This window comes from Diaporthe citri (genome assembly GCF_014595645.1).
Source record: "Diaporthe citri strain NFHF-8-4 chromosome Unknown scaffold_5, whole genome shotgun sequence".
NCBI lineage: Eukaryota > Fungi > Ascomycota > Sordariomycetes > Diaporthales > Diaporthaceae > Diaporthe > Diaporthe citri.
Genome location: NW_025064850.1, coordinates 5,142,930 through 5,161,972, shown reverse-complemented (window position 1 = coordinate 5,161,972; position 19,043 = coordinate 5,142,930). Strand labels below are relative to the sequence as shown.

The following is a 19,043-nucleotide window of genomic DNA, read 5'->3' as shown; positions in this document are numbered from 1 at the left end:
ATCCAAGACATGCGCTGACACCACCCACCATGACCATAGTGTGATTCCGCATGGCCGTCCTGTGGAGCTTGTACCAAAGCTGGCGCTCTATGCAGAGGGTATGGTTCAGGGGGTGAAGAGCTACCCAGGAGGTGAGTTTCCCCTCGGTCCAGGTCGTCATATCCAGACTGCTGACTTGGGATTCAAGTCTTGTACGGGCTCTTGAAACCCACGTCGCTCAGCTGGAGCGTGAGGCAGCGGGTCTTCAGCACTCACCCAACAGCGTGGCCGTTGCATTGGTCTCGAGGCTTGCCCATGCTACGCTGGCAGCAGACAGCCCATCGGCCACGCCATTTTTTCTCTCCTCCCTCTCACCAGCCTTCTTCCTTCGTCCCAGCTGTCCTCCGCTGTTAATATCAAGGATAAAGCCCGACGTGTCACAACCACCTTCACATGCCCGTCAGGTTCGCACGCCGCCTCGCGATGGACCATCGATATCTACAAATCTTGGACAAATCCCACCGGCTGCCCTGGATCAGATGATTTGGAACTATACGAACATCCACCTGCCACAATACCCGTGCGTGCAAGAACAGTGGCTGCGCCAGGTCTTCTCGCGTGTGTTTGCCGTCCACGGAGGAGACACAGATGCCGCCCTGACTTTGGGAATACCCCCTGAGTCTGGCCTGTCCCACTTCGACTACTTCGTTGCCTTCGTTTCGCTCGCCATTTCATCCATCACACTGACCTGGAAGAACGAGACCCAAGCCCGAACGGCCTCTGACGCCTTTTTTGCCATCTCACTGCAGCACCTCCGGCTCGTCCTTGGGGCCACCGAAGTCCAAAAGCTTCAAATCTCACTTCTCCTTGCTCACTATGCCCACATGAGTCCAGGGAAGGTCGATAATTGGGCCTGCATCTCGAATGGTGTCAGACTGGCCCTCGAACTCGGCCTTCACAAGCGGTCTCCAGACTTGGCCTCACACGGTCAGCTCTTCTGGGTTCTTTACGGCATGGAGAGGTCGCTTTGCACTCTGCTCAGGCTGCCTCTCACCTTCCCTGAGGAGTGTGTCACTGCTTCTCTACATATCCCAAATTTTAATGCCATCAACAACGATGACACCAAAAGGCAGTCGTCCGCGACTCACCTCTACCGCCTACGAGCGATGGAAACGGAGATATACCGCGTCTTGTACCTCCAGGACCCCAAAGCTCTGGTCGAGCATGCAGACCTCGATGTTTGGATCAGGAGTATCACAAACCGTCTAGACGAGTGGCTCGAGACGGCAGAGGGCTTCTCGAAGTACCAGATGTTCGAGTTCAGGATGGTCCAGCACTCGTCTGTCAAGTCCCGCGTCTACCGCCCCACGCCGCGCCTGGAGGTCAGGACGCCTGAAGACCGCCGCACCTGCTTCGCTGCCTGCTCAGCGCTGGTGGATGACTATCAGCAGCAGACGAGGCGCCGGCGTCTGTTCTATCCCTGGCACGCCGTACACATCCTCTACGAGGCAGCAATCGTGATGCTGGAGGCTTGTTGGGCCTTACGAGACTACGTACCAGCCAGGCAAGAAGCCCGACAGATCCTCGCGGTCACCATACCGGACTGCTTGGTGCTCCTGACCAAGGTCGGAGAGTCGTGGGATGACGCTGCCCTCTGCTCGAAATATCTCATGCCGATAGTGGATGAGGTTACCGTTGCGTTCAGGGTCAGGATCATGGCCGGCATTGTGTCTCCGCACAAGGTCTCGGAGGCCGAGACGACAGAGAAGCTGCGGAAGCTCCTCTTTCCTGAGGGTCCTCCGTCTTGGAGTGCAGCGGAGTCATCGGAGTCGCTGGCGGCCGAGCCTGAGGTACCTGCTCCCTTGCTGGATAGCAGTGCTCTCGGTGGGCTTGAGGAGTTTAACTGGGATGCGGATTGGAATTTCCTGCAGGACGTGTCACCTGTGTTTACGAAGGATACTCCGTGGGCATCGACTTAGATTGGCTCCCTGATTCACAGCCAGGAATCTACTCTGCTGGCAATGGTCCAGCGCTTTCCACGTCTCTCAGCGCTCCAATCAGGATATCCGCACCTCTGAGCATCTCTTCCACCGATATCGTGAGAGGGGGGCATATCCGAATTCTGTCTGGTCCCGCCGCCCCGGTGAGAAGACCTCTCTGTCCTGCCAAAGATGCCAGTCTCCTTGGTGTGACTCTGGTTGATTTGTCCAGGATCAAAGCCCAAAATAAGCCAGCACCCATATACCCGGCCACGTGTGGTGGGTTCGCTGTTTTCAATGTCGATATGAGCAGCTCCCCCATGCGGTTCGCTTTTCCGGCCAGGTCTTCATCGACGAGCACATCGAGAGCCGCCAACGCCGATGAACATGCTATTGGGGTTGCTGCCATGGTTGATCCAATCCTAGTTGGACTGTTAGCCGTGTTTCGACTCCCGAGTGCCTACTTACGTACTCATAAGGGTCCAGCAGGTCCATAATGCGCTTATCCCCTATCACTCCTGAAAGTGGATACATGCCTAGATAAATTAGAGAGAGTCATCCAGAATGGGTCGAAGGGCGTCATACCTCCTGCCAAAGCTTTCGCCACGACTACCAGATCAGGACGGACACCGTATCTGTGATGTGCCAGGTTCGCACCGGACCTTCCAAGGCCGCACTGTACCTCATCAGCAATGAAAAGAACGTTGTGCTTCCTACACAGCTGCTCAATTTCCTTCAGGTAACCGGAGGGTGGCACGATGACGCTGCTCCAGTCAGCCAAGCCTCCACCTATTTTTATTCGGATATCTCACCCCGCCGAGCCCTGAATAGGTTCCACCATGAAACCGGCGATCCTCTCACCATCCACCTCGAAGGCGTCTCGGACGTCGTCAATGTTACCAAAGCGTATTTCTCTTCCAGCTGGCGATATCGGACCGACTTTTGGCATCAATGGCCCAAAGACTGGTGGCAATCGTCAGACACCTTCCTCCCAAGGTCACCCAAGCCTTCACCGGACTCACGAGGACTTTTCTGATGCTCACTCCTCATCGCCACCGTGCTCAGGGTCACGCCGTGGTAACAACGGCCAGCCGTCAGCACCCAGGCCTCACCCTCGGGAATCCGCTTTCGCAAATATCCCCACTTCCTAGCAATCTTGACAGCAGCATCTGCGGCCTCTGCGCCGCTTGTCAGAGCCACGAACTTGTCGTAACCGAACAGATCATGGAGTCGCTTTGCCAGCTGTCCATAGTATGGGTTGTGGAAAGGCTTCCATGTCAGTCATCGATCAGCAGGTTTCCGTTGGAACTTGATTCGACGAATTCAACAAGCACGGTCCAATGAGAGTGGTGTGATGGACGAGATTCAAGGGCTGCTGGGTATCAAAGGTACGGATAGGGGCGGGAGTGCTACTTACCATGTTCACCACCGCGCATCCGAACGCGGCCTCTGTAGCGGCGGCGACGATCTTGGGATGGCTATGGCCGAAATTCGTAACTGAGTACATGGAGAGAAAGTCAATGTACTCCTTCCCGTCGACGTCCCATGCTTTGGACCCTTGGGCCCTGACGAGGGCTATCTGACCAGTGTATCGGCGTTAGTTTGGCAAGGTGTGGCCTCGGGGAAGACATACCGGGTATGGGGCAAAGCCCCCGGCTACATAATTGTCGTAGAGGTCTACGACCTCCTGGTTCTTCTGGGACACAGAGCTCTGCGTTACCCGAGCTGTGTCCATATTTGGCACCGGCGGGGAGTCTCCTCCTGTTATCTAGAGTAAGCTTCTTACAGTCATCACACCTGCTCGAAGGACGCGCCCAAAGTATCAAGAGGACAGCTCCCTCCTTCGACCAATCACGATACCCTTTCCTGCATGTTCCGCATTTTACGCATTGGCCCGACCGGAGCGCATCTCTCGGCAGCAAGCTAGCAAACCTTACCGCGGGATCGACCCCCTCATGCGCTCGGCTAATCACGCCTCGGGCGGCCCCCAATGCGGGACACTGAATCACACTTGATGCCCAGTGTGCCGCGTGCCGGCCACGAAAAAAAAACGGCATGAATCTGGCGAGATGAGTTGGCTTTGATGCTAGTCCGTGAGCAGCTGGCAACAGCTACGAAATCGGCCTAGCAGGTCCATTTGAGGCGTAGGGGTTGTACCGAGCCACGATGTCCTCAGTGGCACCTAGCGTGCGAGCTTATCAACGAACATCATCTGGTTTCAAATGGGCTAGGAACGTGGAAATCTGCTGTGCAGTAAGATGATCTAAAGTTGATAGGACTCTATCAGCTTTACTACTACCATTATGGCAGGCTATGGACCCTCGAACATGCTTTGAAGACTACGCTTGGTCATGGTCTATATGCCAAGAATGTCGTTCTTGGTGCTCTGCAGCCTCTCTATTGTGGCCTTGAAGACCGCCGGCAATTCCGTCTCCTCAAACGTCTTTTCTTCCCTGATAATCTCAGCTAAGAATTTCGAAGCTAAGTGTATCAGAGGCATTCCATGGCCGTTGAAGCCCGCTGCAATATACTGGCCCTTCTTGCCGGGCACCTCGCCGATATACGGCATGGAGTCGGACGTCCACCCCATGATGCCAGTCCACACATTGTCCGTGTATGCACCAGAATCTTCCCAGCCGCTGAAGTGGCGTTGCATCAGCCCGTCAAAGTATGTGGCGGCGGGCTCGATGAGTTTGCTATCGTCCGTAACGCCGTACCAGTGTGACTTGTCGTGCCAGAAAGGTTGTTTTGCGCCGCCGATAACGATCGACTTGTCGAGGCGCGGGATCATATAGTCGTATAATGCAGGGCCGTAGCGAAGAGAGTAGGTGTGGACTAGGCGAGAGGTGTTCTCTGGCTTTGTGGGGACGATGCGGCTGCATATTCCCCGGACAGGAATGACCTTTTGCTCGAACTGTGGGGCTATAGCTGCAGTGTAGCCATTTGTCGCGAACATGATCTTCTTCGCCAGTATGGGGCCGCGTGGAGTGGTGACTGTCCAGCGTCCAGCTGGGTCTGGCTTGGGCGAGACGGTAGTGACAGGTGTGCCGGTTTGTAGGTTGATACCTTTGGCCACAATCTTGGAGAGCAGGCTCATGACGAGCTTGTAGGGCCATAGCTGCGCCGCAGTGAAAGAGAAACAGCACTTGGCATCTCTTACTCCCGACATCTTAGGCTGTGTTAGAATAATGACCTGAAACTTGGACGGTACAGTCAGGTCTAATCAACTCACAGCTTCAGCATCCGGACCTTCCATGTAATGAACATCACCCAGGTCGGCGACCCCGATTCTTCGTAGCTCCTGATACGCAGCATACGTTGATCTGGCGTGTGCCTCGTCCAGGTACACATCAAGAGCCCTCGTTAGGACGAAGTCACAATCGATCCTCTCCCGGTCTACTAACTCCTTTACCGCAAGCACATTCGCCGCCTCGAAGCGAGCAAAAGCGGCTGCATGGGCCGCTCCATATTTCTCGGTGTACTTCAGGATATTGTAATACACATCAGGCTTGATATGACCGCCTGAAACAGTCAGATTTTACCAAGGTGAACACGGAGGGAAGGGACCACTTCCTCACCATTGCGCCCAGACGCCCCGGAACATGCTTCTCGTGCTTCGAGCATGACTATCTTGGACGGATCCGGGGCATTGTCGGAAGCCAGAAGATGGTAAAGGGTGCTGACTCCGGCGTAGCCAGCACCTATCACGAGTATGTCGCATTCTGAAGGGAGCGCTTCGGTTGATCTGAAGGAGTCAAGTCCGTGGAGTTCGGTTCTCCAATATGGCAGTGTTGCATTGGCCACAGGTAGGCCCGTCTTGGTGCCTGTATTAGTGCTGGAGATCATGTTCATCACGCCGCAAGGAGTTCACGGCTCGATCCTGACCCAGGAGATAGTGGGCTGTCATGTTGTCAAGTCTCTGTTCCCAAGACCACAGCTGCCTACCAAAAGTTGCCGGGCTTAACCGCGAGATTAGCTCCAAACTCAAATCAGGAAGCTCGGCATGTTCCGGCGGACCACGTGGAGGCACCGGCCCGGATCCTTCAATTGTAGGCAACGACGGCATGCTACGTTTGATTCGGTGGTAGGCACCGGTATAGAGTCCTCCGGTAAGAGGTAAGCGTACATAATTCTTAGCCAAAGCTGGGTGGGCTAAAATTGACAAAAACGCCCTTAGTTTTACTCTTCCTGAGCAGGCACCAGGGACCTACACATCGAAACTATGCAACTCTGCCCCTTCATAGGGAAATGGTATTTTCAATATACCACTATCTTTTCGCATTGGAATAATTCGTTGCATCCAGGTTTCGACTTCAATTTGGATGCTGAGCAGCAACTAGAGTGCCACGACCGATCAAGACCACCAGCCAGAGTGCGCATCAAGACTCAAGAATATTAGCCACCGCGAGGGGCAGGTCGACTCTTACAGGGCAGTATCATCGGTGCACGATGTCCTGTTTGTACTGCGGTCTCGCCAGTTCGCAAGACCGTTACTGTTTCGGGCCGCGGCTGCGGAGCGTGGCGGCCCATTTGACGGCCGCATGTCGGCAATGCAACGCCGCTCTGTCAAATCGATTGGCAGATGCTGTTTCAACACTGGGGTGGTCGGCCGACAAAGCGGCCACCCCAACAATGTTCATTGAAGCAAACCAGGGGCCATAGTTTGTGCCACCGGCTCGCCGGTGATGACACAGGTCACCTACCCACGGCCACTTTTCGATGGTTGAGAAGTGACCGACGTTGACCGGCCTTGGCCCACCACTTCTTTGTTCTCTGTCACCAACAGGCTGGCTCTTGACTCGGTAACCCGTCTTAAAATCTGCCTGGACCTTTGAGACCTTTGTCCACGTCCATTCAAAATGGGCTTATCAGATGTCGACATTGTAACGACTCCCATGGCTGACGCAGGGCGGCCATCAGCAGACGCCCAAACCTGACACGATTTCGATCTTGTGTCTCCCATAGGGCCACATTGGAAACAATGACTGTCGAACTTGCAAAGTGGCAAGTTTCGACATTGTCTTTTCAGCTGCCTATGATGGGCTCTCTGATATTTATCTAAGCGTCAAGCCGCAGATCTCCCATCCGGACAGTTTTGGCAACCCGCATTCCTTTCGGTTCTTTCATTTCATAATCCTTCATTATTATAGTACCTTAGATCTCAATCTTATTTCATCTCACGAGCAGGTACTCGACAACACAACCAGTCAGGATGTATCCCATCGCAGGAGTCTCGGTACTCCTTACCATCGTCAGCTTCGTGCTGGTGATGTTGACGATCTTCGCCGGCAACAAGCCCGGATACATGGAAGATTATCACATTCTTTACGTTAGTAGCCTCTTAGTTTGGGCTGCCTGAGACATAGTCACTTCTAACACTGGCCGCAGTTTAATACTTCGACATTGGGCGAGAACCTTATTTCAAATCTGAAGGCCCGGGCCCCCGTCCCTATGCCAGAGCCCACGGCACCTCCAACTCTCCTGGATCGCTTCCACGCCGCCCCAGAGAAGCGCATCGACGTCGGCGGTGTCGTCAATGACGTTGGTAACGGTATCGGAGACGTGGCCGGCCAAGCTGGCTCTGCCGTAGGAGGTGTTGCCACCGCAGCCGGAGCAGCCGCCACCGAAGCGGTCGGCAAAGGTCTTGACGCCCTCCAAGACATCCAGAACAACCTCGCAGACGAGCTGGCGAAGAAGCTTGGTATCAAGGAGTTCTACTCGATCCACCTGGTCGATCTTTGCCAAGGTGACTTCTCGCCCAAAGCCACTGATCCCGAGGCGACCTTCGACGTGAAAGAATGCACCGAGGCGTTCAACTACAGTAAGTGGATGTTTAATACCCCTCTGCGTGAACAGATCGGTGCTGACAAGTACCTGCAGAACTGCTCAACATAACTGCGTTGCTTGACAAGCAGCTCAGCGTTGGCCCCTTGAAGCTGAATATAGCCGACCTGGGCCTCACAGATGACATCCAGGACAAGCTCGACGATGTCCCGAAGATCATCCAGTCCATCGTGGCCATGTACATCATCGCAGCCATATTCATCATCCTAGCCCTGTTCGGATCCTGCGGCGCTATCGCCCTCATCCCCAACTCAGCCGGACGCAATATCGTGATGGGCAACCTGGGCCTCGCCGGCGTAGCGGTCTTCTTCCTCCTGATAGGCAACCTCATCACCACCATCGGCAGCGGCGTGGTGGTCGACAAGGTTACCGACCTCGGCGACAAGTTTGGGCTGTCGGCGGTGCGCGGCGGCAAGTTCATGGCGCTGTCGTGGGGGGCCTTCGCGGTGATGCTGCTGGTGGTGTTCTACTGGGTGTACGAGTTCTTCGCCGAGAAGAAGCGCGGCAGCGACGAGCACAACCGGGCCATCGGCGGGTTCAGCTTTGGCCATGCCAAGTCCGAGGCCGGGTGGAGCGAGACCGACTCGGGCCTTGCGTCCCGGGAGAACTCGTTCCCCCGGGAGCAACAGCAAGACCAGGGCGAATACCCACCGACGCATGACCCCTATGCCCACCGTGCCCCCCGCGGGATGGACCCTGTGAGCCCCCTGGATGAAGTCTCCCTGGGCGGGTATAACAACGACCGGGGCACACACGAGCGCGAGCCTGTCTCGCCGCTTAACTACCGCAACGGGTACTAATGGGTCGGCGGTAAGTTCCAGCTTGAGCATTGAGCCCATTCTGTTCCTGTGGAGCCAGTTGTCGCTGACTTGTCTCAAGCTCGTTTTCTTGAACTTGTTCTGCCTCTGAGGACGGCAGCTCCATGGCCATTAGCCTGAATCCGTGGCAAAACCACCCTTGTGAATGGGTCGATTTAGATGACAGGTTGAGGCGTTGGGGGAAGCTGTCTTTTGTCTGAGTGGCATTGTTTCAAGTTATCTGTTGCTTTTCTGTCTTGGGTATATCACACCTGCGATCCTACACCACCCATGTCCACGTTACATGAGGCTCGTGTGCCAATGCTCCTCGTCTCTTGTACCTGGAAACCGCCTGTCTTTATCAGCTCGAATACCCAATTCTATCCGTTTGTGAATACCTGAGTCCTCAGGCTTGCTCCGAGTGTCTAATCCGGCGACGGGGACCATGCAGTAAAACACGCGTGCGAAGGCTTGTCTTTCCTGCTAATTCCCGAATTTTTGGAATGCTTCCATGGTCACTGTTCAGCAAGCTGGCAGGCTGAGATTATGCCTGATGCACCTTTTGATTACTGCATCTGCAAAAGCAGGTACACAACACAGCTGCCGAGACTCTTGGGATGGTAAGCAGGTAACCTTGGGAGACCCAGGGGCTTGTCGGCTCGGTGCGTGGTCAGTCAATGACGGCAAGCACAATTGTCATGTACCTAGGTAGGTAGGTAGTGTAAACTTTGGGCATTGGTTACCGTGTGTGTCATGTCGTGCCAACACAGCTACTTGTCAGGTAGTGCATTGCTGTGCCCAGACCGTGACCAAAACGGTGGAAGATGGGCGTGGTCCAAGTGGGCTTCCAACGATTTTTAGGTTGCAGCATGGAGGAGCTTGGAGCTTGGAGCTCGGGTCGTGGAGCTTGCCCAGCTGCAGCTGCAGCAGGCGGGTGGGGACGTGTGCTCTCCACCAGCCCACCCGCGTCAGTGTCCGTGCACCGCACTCCACGTCTGATCTGGATTGGAACCACTTTTTGCAACGTCAGTCGCGTACCCGAACATCAACCGGACATAGACCGCACTTCTACCGGTCATCACCCCCCTTCTTCCACCCCCCTGTCTGCGCTGTCTGCGCCTAATGTGATTCCTCGTGATGTCTGGATATCATGAGAATCATCTGGTGTCTGGTACATCAGCCGTACACTCCCTCACAAGCCCACACCCGCTCCCGCACCAACTCCCGCACCAGCACCAGCCCAAGCCGACCACCAGCGTGCCTCCCTACCTGTCACCACCCAATCCAGCCGCTGCACACACACCGCACGCCCTCGCCCACAATGGACGGGCACCCGGCTCGGCCGCTGCATATACTGCCAGTGCCCACGACAGCCTGACCACTGCCCTGCAGGTCCCCATCACTCCCCGCGGCATCGTAAACACCCCGTCGCAGCATCAGCATCAGCATCAACAAGGCCACCAATCGCCGCCGCAGTCACAACACGTCAGGTCCCAGACAGGCCAGTACTCTTCACCCGGAAACCATGCCGCCTCTGCCAGTCCCCAGAGCCAGCAGGCGCCGACGCCCGCTGCTTCCACCTCCTCCGCACATGGCAAGAAGAATACCAGGATACCAAGGGCTTGTGATCTGTGCAGCACGCGAAAGGTTAAGGTGAGCTGCTTTCTGGTCCTGGATTCCCAATGCTGCAGTGAATTCTTCCAGTGGCAGCAACATCAACTTACCCTGCCCGGTACAGTGCGAAGGAGGAACGCCTCCGTGCGCGCCTTGCAGGGACCTCGGCGTCCCATGCACATACGACCGTGTCAAGAAGCGGCGCGGCCCTCCCAATCGAGCTGCCGAGGCTGCGAGGCAGGCTGAGAAACGCCAGAAACTCGAAATCGATGCTCTGAGCGACTCAACGCCACCCCATCAGAATGCCGCCCAGGCCCTGGTCTCTCTGGGCACCCCCGGAACGCCAACAGTCATGGACGCGGAGCAGTGCATCGCGCCTCTCGGCATCCTCAAGCTCTTTGTCGACGATTTCTACACGTACATATTTCCCCTTGTGCCGTTCCCTCACGAACCTACCTTCCGTGCGCAGTTCGAGAGACGCGAGGACCGTACAAATCCCGACTTTCTGGCCTTGTTGGCAGGCATGGTCGCCGCCCTGGTGGCGTCTTTCCCGAGGTCGGCACGCCTCCATCTGAAGGCTTCACACAGCTACGAGAAATTCCCTCGATCTATAATGCTGGTCGACCGTTGTGTCAAGGTGGCCCTAGACATGCGAAATTCCGAGACGATGCTCAAAGATACGGTGACCGTGAATGATGCCGCCGTTAGTTATTTTGTTTGCCTCGGAATGGGCTACACCATGCGTTGGAATCAGTGCCGTCGCTTCATGGGAGAGTGCCTACGCTTTTTACGCGAGATGGGATTCCACAGGAGGAGACCCCCGCCAACTTCTCTTTCCCTGGATGAGCGCAATGACGACCAGCCTAATGATTTTATCACGGAAGAAATTGGAAAACGCATCTACTGGACGCTCTTCTTTGGTGTTCGGTAAGTCATATGGTATTGAACGCAGCTATGGGCTCTCCGTCTAACAGCTTCCTAGGTCCATGACCCAGTTAGGTGCTTCTTCTCGTGACTTGATCGTCCCACCTGCCACACCGAACACGTCATACCCTGACTGGCCTCGAGAGGTCGACGATGCGTACATTTTACCAGACAGGATCCTGCCTCAGCCCGAGGGTACCGTTTCTATCTTGACTGGGTTTGTGAGGTGCATCCAGAATTATCAGACCATGGATGACCTTGTGCGCATAGAGCTCGCACACGGCACGTCGGCATACACCTGGGAGCAGCAGAAGCACTATTTGCATGAATCTCTGATCAAGGTCAAGGCTGTTGAGGCGCAGCTTCCACCAGCTCTGAAGCTTGACCTGAGGGCCCACACGCCCACGAAAACCTATGCAAAACTTGTGCAGAAGACCTCGAGCGATGCCTCGACTTACCAATACGTTCCTCCTGCCTACCCAAATACTCAGCCGACCAACGATGTCCGCCACCTGTTTGCGGCCGATGAGAACAAAAAACGCTACCTGCAGTACGAGATACAAAAGGCCAACCTGTATGCCTCAATTGTGGCTACGCGGTCCCATTATGTCGAGCGGTATATGACTCTTCGCGACATTTATCTCGTGAACAGGCGTGCTGAACAAGCCCGTCTGAACGGCCCCGGGGGCAGTGTTATCTACAGGACAGCCCCCGACATGTCTTCCTCGTCACTAGCCGCAGCGGCTGTACAGGCTGTCAGCGGGCAGATCAACGACAGCATCGACGACATGTTCTTTGCGGAACGTGATGAGGTCGTGCACAACTTCTTCACAGTGTTAATGTCGATCGATCAGCACAACATGGAGCCCAATGGGGCCTCGCTCATCACAAAGATCCGGCAAGTTGCAAGCACGCTACTTGGTGATCCAGATGATCGCAAGCGCTCGTATGAGCTCCAGAACGAGGAGTATTTGAGAGTATTTCTGGAGATTTTGACACGGCTAGAAAAGACGGGCACCGGCACGGGTCCCAGCCCTGGCGGGCACACGGGCGGCACGATGACCAGTGAGGATGAGGAGCAAGAGCTTCGCAGCTGGGCTGATCTACGTGAACAGCAGCAACAGATGGCTCGGATAGCTTTCATCTGAGGGCCGCTGTTGACGCTTCAAGATCAATTCGCACGGAGCTTTCAAAAGGGAAAATGTATAACGGCGCGCTGGTTTGACCGGGAAAAAGTCATTTTTGAAAAAGTATTGATGACATGATGAAAGAGACGAGAGCTTTTACCATGTCTCGCAAAGTATGGTGGATTGGCCCGGCACGATTCGGACATGTCGATCGAGTGCGTCTTTAATTGTGTCAAGGGCCTCGTATTTGTTGGCTACAAGTTGACTGTCATTACTGGGAAAGAATGGGCGCCACCTGACGACAAGATGCAGCCAATCTTGCAGCGAGCATAGCTAAACTGTGCAAGGGCTATGAAAATGGCAGCGATAGCTCCGCGGTTCCAGACCCTGCCCCAAAGGATGTTCTTCTCCACTGAAATGCAGGTTCGTTTCGAGTGCCTCGGGATCGACAGAGTTTGGCCAAGCTTTGCAGTCACGCTGGGCTTCAGGAGCCAAGTTGATCTTGGCTTCAACAGGGGTGCTGCATTGCCGGTCTGCCTCTTGAGCTCGAAGAAAACGATCCACCTCTTCGGCCTAACAAATGAATTAGGAAGATAGCAATAAAGGCCCCATTCAAATTCCACCAACCCGATCGCTTCGGCGCGTCAAGCTGAAGTGCCGTCCGGGGTAGTGCCCGCCTCCATGCTATTGCCAAGACAAAACAGATTCCGTGCGATCCTGAAAGAGGCTTAGTCGAGAGCAGCTTCCATATCCGTCAGTAATATTCGTTGTATTAAGACAAATCCATCGTGACTGACCACCAAGACAGACTATCTAACCGGCCTCCGTCGAGGTAGACTACTTTCGACCAGGCGCACCCACACGCTCGAACTCTTACGGGCGACTTTGGACTAGACTGGCTTGTTGGTCCCTGCTTTGGCCAGTCCCTCCCCTTCAGTCATGGTCTTTTGTTGAAATCTGGTCGAGGCTCTAATCGAGGCTCCTACATGATGTGATTATTGGTGGGACTTCTAGGTCATTCAATTGCTCCTATGCGCATCGTCCTCGATGCTTCTACGGGCCAAGATGGAAGTGTTCCCACCGGATGTTACGTTGTCTCTCGGTCATTTCTCCGAGCTTGTCTAAAGCTTGATGTTGACTCTAGCATGGGCGGGAGGTGTTGAACGCCATTGTTTCATGTATGGTCAGCATAATTGGTGAACCCCGGACGAGGAAGGGGCTGGGTGCGCTGGTGATATGCCTCCTTAGTGGAGGGAGAATAGCCACCAGATGGGGTCAATGCAAGGGCAAAAAGTACGAACGTATAGGTTCCTCGAGCGCGTAGAGATTTTGCACATATAATAAGGATGTCCACCGTGGGTGTCTGTCCATTGCGTGCTCTCCGTCCAGCAGCACGGTCCCAATCCAACCATTACCAGACCAATTATCACATCTCATTCTCACTGACATCTCCTGTCCACCTTCAATATGGTCTCAAAGCTCCTCACCCTGCTGTCCGCCGCCCCTGCGGCGCTCGGTGCGGCTCTCGCAGCGACCAACACCAACCTCCAGACCGCGTTCCCCGCGTCGTCTGGCACCACTGCCCTGGCTGCCGTCAAGACCATCGCCGCCGGCCAGAGCTTCGACGGAGGCCTGAAGCAGTGGGACCGCAGCCCCTCGACATGCAAGGACCAGGCTGAGGGCGGTGACGCCGACGCCGTCTTCCTGCTCGAGGACGGAGCCGTGCTGAGCAACGTCATCATTGGGCCCAACAACGGCGAGGGTGTCCACTGCAAGGGCACATGCACCCTGAACAACGTGTAGGTCTATCCACGCACCAACTCCTTCTTTCCCATACAGACTGCACGCAACCGCGCGATGGATATATACACGCAGTTTAGCTGACAACACACCCCCAACAACAGCTGGTGGACCGACGTCTGCGAGGACGCAGCGACCTTCAAGCAGACCTCGGGGACGTCCTACGTCAACGGCGGCGGCGCGCGCGGCGCCGAGGACAAGGTGCTGCAGCACAACGGGGGCGGCACGGTGGCGGTCAAGAACTTCCTCGCCAGCAGCATCGGCAAGCTGTACCGCTCGTGCGGCAACTGCGACAAGCAGTACGCGCGCAAGAGCACCTTCAGCAACGTCAAAGTCAGCGGCGGCAAGGTCGTCGCGGGCGTCAACGTCAACTATGGAGACGCCACCACCATCTCCGGCTCGTGCGTCGTCGGCGGTGCGCTCTGCTGGCTGTATGAGGGGAACAACAACGGCAAGGAGCCGACCAAGGTTGGGTCTGGTCCTAGTGGCACTGCTTGCGCGACTTCTGCTATCAAGACCAGTGGGTGCTAGGCTTTTCGATGACGGACTGGTGCGAGGAGCTTTTTGGGAGCCGGGCTCGCCTGCGTGACTTCCTTTCTCTTGATATTATTTGAGATGGATGGTGGTGTATATAATCTTCTTCCTATAGTTCGACGCATTGAACACTGAGGTATCTGTACGCATATACGAACTCCTGAAGTCTGTGGGCTAGAAGAAGGTCAGAGAAACATTCGTTGATTCGAAACTTGTGTTCAAGTTTGCGCTCCTCCGTCACACAACTCACGAAAATGCTGCATGCGCCTCGACTTGGAGCGAGGTCGCAATAGATGCATGACTACAGACACGCAGTTACTAACAAAGGACCTGGCCACCTTTGTGCCCATTCGCCAGATAATCGGTAAGATTAGCTCCCGGAAGACCATTGGCCGCAACTCAATCGTGGCCACTTGCAGGGTGACGAATTACCCTGAGATGCTCATCAGGCTAGACTCCTTGGCTGGGCCTGCGGCCAACAGTTTCGCTCAGACACAGCCCCTGCTCTCACTCTTCCTTGCACTTCTTAGCCGCAGCTGCCAAGCACCTTCACTGATGTAGTCAAATGTTGCAGGGACTTGGGAAAGCATCAAAGACTGCTTTTCGCACGTGAGGCTTCCGAGGTGGTCGCGCTGGCGTGCCAGGAGGGTGTATCCATCCTCGTCAGAATTACTGATCTCGCTCATACCTTAGATGTCGACAGGCACGGAGCCCTGCGCCGGACAGATCCGCGTATCCTCTGACGCAGCCTCGTAGAGGTGCTGGCTTCTTGATGATCATTGCGTAGTTGGCCCTGATCTACTACGGTGGCTCTTTATGTATTTCTTCATTCAACATTTTCTCAAAATTTCATATTGTTTGCTGTAATCAAAAGATGTGCTCTACCACATGCTCTACCTGAAATCCTAAAAACGACTTCTTCTCTACTGGCTAAGCCACCGGCGTCTCCTCATTCTCTGGAGACTGTTTCTCGACCTTCGGCGGGCTGGCCTCGCCCTTCGCTCGTATAGGAATGCCCGAAAATGGACAAGTCTTTGGCGTCGTCGGGCTCTTAGGAGCACCATTCGAGGACACAGAGCCCTCGGACTTGTCCTCCTCGATATCGTCCAACACCTTCTGCCCGTCGAGGTAGCCCTCCTTCTCGTACTGGTGCACCTCCATCTCCTCGCGGAACTCATCCCCGTCCCGGACATACCACTTCGCAAACAGGTCGTTCTGTATCCAGATGACCTTGTTGAGCGCCTTGACAAGGGCGATCTTCCTGTCCATCCTGATGCGGGGGTGTGACAGCAGGGCCTCTGTCAGTGTGTCTTGGATGAAGCCTAGGCAGGCGCCGATGTGGACGTACTCCACATGCAGTGGGTGCTCTCTTCCGCGGCCGACATGCATCATGCTAGTAGAATGATACGGTCAGTATTTGTAATTTTTGCGTAATCATAGCCACCATCAAGACTTACCCAACCTTGTCCAAATAGTACCAGAATTCCATTGTGCTGGGATCAGAACACAGTTTGTTCAGGTAGGCCCGCAGGAACATTTTTCTGTGCATGATCTTGAAAAGTTTCTAGTTAGCAATTTGAGGCATATCGCCGTTGAGCACTGTTGACCAACAATCTCCCCATATAAAGGCCGCGCCTCAAACGTTCTGGGTCGACGATGTGGCATTAAAGCGCAAAGAATATCGAGTGCTAACCTGTGGACTGTTCTCAGTCAGAGTCGGGTCGACCGGGCCCTCATAGCTTGTACTCCTCGTCTCGAAAGCACGCGCTGTGATGTCGTATTGTAAGAGCTTGTGGTAGACAATCTATTCATCAATCTGTCAGCAGACTGGCAGTCTAAATCTTCGTGGAGCCTTTTGAAATAGCCTCTCGACCTTGAATCAGGAGTCAAGGATGATGGCAGATTGTGCAGTCAAAGGTGACGTACGTTTACGATGGCGGGTATCAGCTGTTTGATGTATTTTGAACCGGTGATAAGAGCCTCGATATCATCTGTGGCGATGTTAGTATCAATTATGGACGTCCGAAAAGGATTGCAGCACTCACTTGAACCGAAATCTAAGAATGTGTGCAGGTACTGAACCCTGGCCTCGAGATTCGTGTACCTTTCTAAAGTTAGCTACCAAAGAACTGTTGAAGACGTTCCATTTTGCCTATAGACTGTCTCAAAAGCTGCAGCCTAGCAAATGACTCTGGGCATGCAGTGAACCAGACCAAAATTACTACAGCCTGTCCCCTTTAGAGGTGTAATTTCATATCTGGAAGCTACTTACAGATCTTTGCGGTCGACATGGCGCATCGGCCTGAATCCCATAAATGGCCCCATATTCCGCGATTTGGATTATGTGATTTGGGGGTATGAAAGGCTGTGTTTGGCAAAACTGAGGCTGCAACGCAGTGTTGAAAGGGCTGGGCGTGAGATGTGGAGTGATGGATGGCTTGGGTTTTGAGGGGTCCTTTGTCAACTGGGAAATTTATTTCAGAGTTGCACTTGATATCTTTATAAGATGCGCCTATTCACGATGTTTCGTAACGCGCGGGCTCTAATTGAGTCGCCAAAATAAATTGACATCATGTGTTTCTGGGCTCTCTGCTGACAATCGAGGCAGTCTCCTTGGATGGAGTGATTGTGGTCTGACATGTGGGGCCGATTTGGGTGCTGTCGAACCACCACTTCTGTGGAGGCGGGTCCCGAAACGAATCTCCCAGCGCAAACGGCCCTCTCTCAGCCAGGATATAATGGCGCTTTCCAGCCCGATCGCTCCCGCGCACGAAAACGGATTGCCAGGAAGATGACTACTACTTAGTACATATCAAGAATTGCCCGACCTGGCAAGGACTGAAACCCGAGGATTTGGAAGTTGGTAACGCCCGGACCCCTGCACATGGTAAGCTGAGTGAACCAACATCCTCATCTACTCATCGCAGATCCCGCCCGAGTGCCGCCCGAATTTGCCAACAGCAGATGCGCCAGACAAGCCTCAATAGGTCGACGGGATGATTGCTGCACGGCCGCCATCGTTCAGAATGGCATTCCCGTTGGTGAACGAACCGGCGCGACTCGCCAGGTACAAGATCGCCCCAGCCATTTCCTGAGGGCCGCCGAACTTCTGCGTGGGAATCCAGATAGGGTTATCCTGTGTCTCCTGATCCGGGTTGCGGCCGTTCAACAATGTGGTTGTCATTTCCGACGGGAAGACTATTGTTCACCCGTCAGTCTCTCCATTGGGAATACCATAATTGCCTGCTCAGGCGAAAGTTATGGTGGGATGTACTCACGTCCCGGTGCGAGAGCATTGGCTCGAATTGCGTACGGAGCCAGGTTCGTGGAGGCCTGCTTCATGAGGTGCAGGATGGCGACTTTGCTAGCCCCATACGCAGGGGCCGTGAACCAGCTCCTTGAGAAAGACGCCAGGCTCGCTGTGAAGACGACCTGGCTCTGAATGCTTGGGTGCTTGGCCCCCTCGACCGGCGCACCGAAGGCCCCGGCCGCACCAGACACGGCGTGCTTGTTGCCCGCGTCCAGCAGCTCGAGGAAACTGGCCATGGTGAACCACGCCCCGGTGACGTTCACATGGAGCGTCTGGGTGAAGTCTTCCATGGAGGGGCCGAGAAGCTTCGCGCGCAGGTCGGACACGGACAGGGACAAATCGTAGTTGTTCTTCGGTCCGCCGATGCCGCTGTTGGCGATCAGGAGGTTTATGTATCCGGTCTCCTTGGAAACCTGGTCTACGGCAGACTGGAGGGATTCTTTCGAAATCACATCGCACACGATGGGGACCATGACATCTGGGTATTTGGCGGCGGCCTGCTTGATCACATCGGGGCGACGACCGAGGATGTACACCTTGCGAGCACCGTTGACGGCAAGAGCTTCGGCCATGTTCCAGCCGATGCCTATGAGATGGTCAGCGGAGAGTTCAAAATAGAATGCATGGAGGGGAAAGCTTGAGTAGGACGGGTGTGATCTGACCTGTGCCTCCGCCGGTCACGACGGCGACGATGCCGTCAACTCCGAAGATACTCTTGGTATCCAGCATTTTGCTTTTGGTCAATTACGTCGAGAATTATTTGACAAACGGTTGTTATCTCTAGATCTGGCCAGACGTCGACAGTATCTTGGTATCTTGTGGGCGATTCGTGCTTGATGTTGTTCGTCAAGTTCACCAAGCTATCTCGGTAAGATTAGGATCCGCGCCCTCCCAAGCTCGAGGGGAGAGGGGCTAAGCTTAAGCTCGGGGTCCGAACTACAGAAGCTCGCTCAGCAAAGGTCCCGTAGCGCTGAGCCATCTGATTCACAGCTACTCCGCCGTTTGCTCCAGTGCAACGGGAGATGACGTGGGGACTTCCGTGAGTTCGGGGACTGGTAGGCAAGCAGACCTACGTTTGCGCAGTGGCGCAGACATAGACCCGAGCTCAGCCGAACTCCCCTAGCTTTCCGCCAGT

General features: G+C 54.8%; 8 protein-coding genes across 8 annotated transcripts; 4 read left to right on the top strand and 4 right to left on the bottom strand.

The window, feature by feature from the left end:
• Positions 1-518: 518 nt before the first annotated feature.
• On the top strand, positions 519-1,958 carry INS49_011943 (uncharacterized protein; the record flags this gene model as incomplete). The annotated part of the gene is made up of 1 exon (XM_043172651.1): positions 519-1,958. The coding sequence occupies one exon, from the start codon at positions 519-521 to the stop codon at positions 1,956-1,958; it is 1,440 nt and encodes a 479-aa protein (XP_043024396.1).
• Positions 1,959-1,986: 28 nt separating this feature from the next.
• Positions 1,987-3,693, bottom strand: INS49_011942 (uncharacterized protein; the record flags this gene model as incomplete). The annotated part of the gene is made up of 7 exons (XM_043172650.1): positions 1,987-2,380; positions 2,431-2,494; positions 2,544-2,722; positions 2,771-2,921; positions 2,981-3,227; positions 3,376-3,537; positions 3,592-3,693. The coding sequence occupies 7 exons, from the start codon at positions 3,691-3,693 to the stop codon at positions 1,987-1,989; spliced, it is 1,299 nt and encodes a 432-aa protein (XP_043024395.1).
• Positions 3,694-4,314: 621 nt separating this feature from the next.
• INS49_011941 (uncharacterized protein) lies at positions 4,315-5,582 on the bottom strand (the record flags this gene model as incomplete). Its single annotated transcript, XM_043172649.1, has 3 exons — positions 4,315-5,127; positions 5,191-5,480; positions 5,537-5,582. The coding sequence occupies 3 exons, from the start codon at positions 5,580-5,582 to the stop codon at positions 4,315-4,317; spliced, it is 1,149 nt and encodes a 382-aa protein (XP_043024394.1).
• Positions 5,583-7,170: 1,588 nt separating this feature from the next.
• Positions 7,171-8,602, top strand: INS49_011940 (uncharacterized protein; the record flags this gene model as incomplete). Its single annotated transcript, XM_043172648.1, has 3 exons — positions 7,171-7,287; positions 7,347-7,779; positions 7,839-8,602. The coding sequence occupies 3 exons, from the start codon at positions 7,171-7,173 to the stop codon at positions 8,600-8,602; spliced, it is 1,314 nt and encodes a 437-aa protein (XP_043024393.1).
• A 1,134-nt stretch (positions 8,603-9,736) lies between these two features.
• INS49_011939 (uncharacterized protein) lies at positions 9,737-12,285 on the top strand (the record flags this gene model as incomplete). Its single annotated transcript, XM_043172647.1, has 3 exons — positions 9,737-10,252; positions 10,338-11,140; positions 11,196-12,285. 3 exons carry the CDS (start codon positions 9,737-9,739, stop codon positions 12,283-12,285), a joined length of 2,409 nt encoding a protein of 802 aa, XP_043024392.1.
• Positions 12,286-13,731: 1,446 nt separating this feature from the next.
• Positions 13,732-14,595, top strand: INS49_011938 (uncharacterized protein; the record flags this gene model as incomplete). The annotated part of the gene is made up of 2 exons (XM_043172646.1): positions 13,732-14,063; positions 14,169-14,595. 2 exons carry the CDS (start codon positions 13,732-13,734, stop codon positions 14,593-14,595), a joined length of 759 nt encoding a protein of 252 aa, XP_043024391.1.
• A 933-nt stretch (positions 14,596-15,528) lies between these two features.
• Positions 15,529-16,923, bottom strand: INS49_011937 (uncharacterized protein; the record flags this gene model as incomplete). The annotated part of the gene is made up of 6 exons (XM_043172645.1): positions 15,529-15,991; positions 16,056-16,150; positions 16,292-16,402; positions 16,525-16,589; positions 16,644-16,702; positions 16,871-16,923. 6 exons carry the CDS (start codon positions 16,921-16,923, stop codon positions 15,529-15,531), a joined length of 846 nt encoding a protein of 281 aa, XP_043024390.1.
• A 655-nt stretch (positions 16,924-17,578) lies between these two features.
• On the bottom strand, positions 17,579-18,637 carry INS49_011936 (uncharacterized protein; the record flags this gene model as incomplete). Its single annotated transcript, XM_043172644.1, has 3 exons — positions 17,579-17,796; positions 17,877-18,494; positions 18,571-18,637. The coding sequence occupies 3 exons, from the start codon at positions 18,635-18,637 to the stop codon at positions 17,579-17,581; spliced, it is 903 nt and encodes a 300-aa protein (XP_043024389.1).
• Positions 18,638-19,043: the final 406 nt, after the last annotated feature.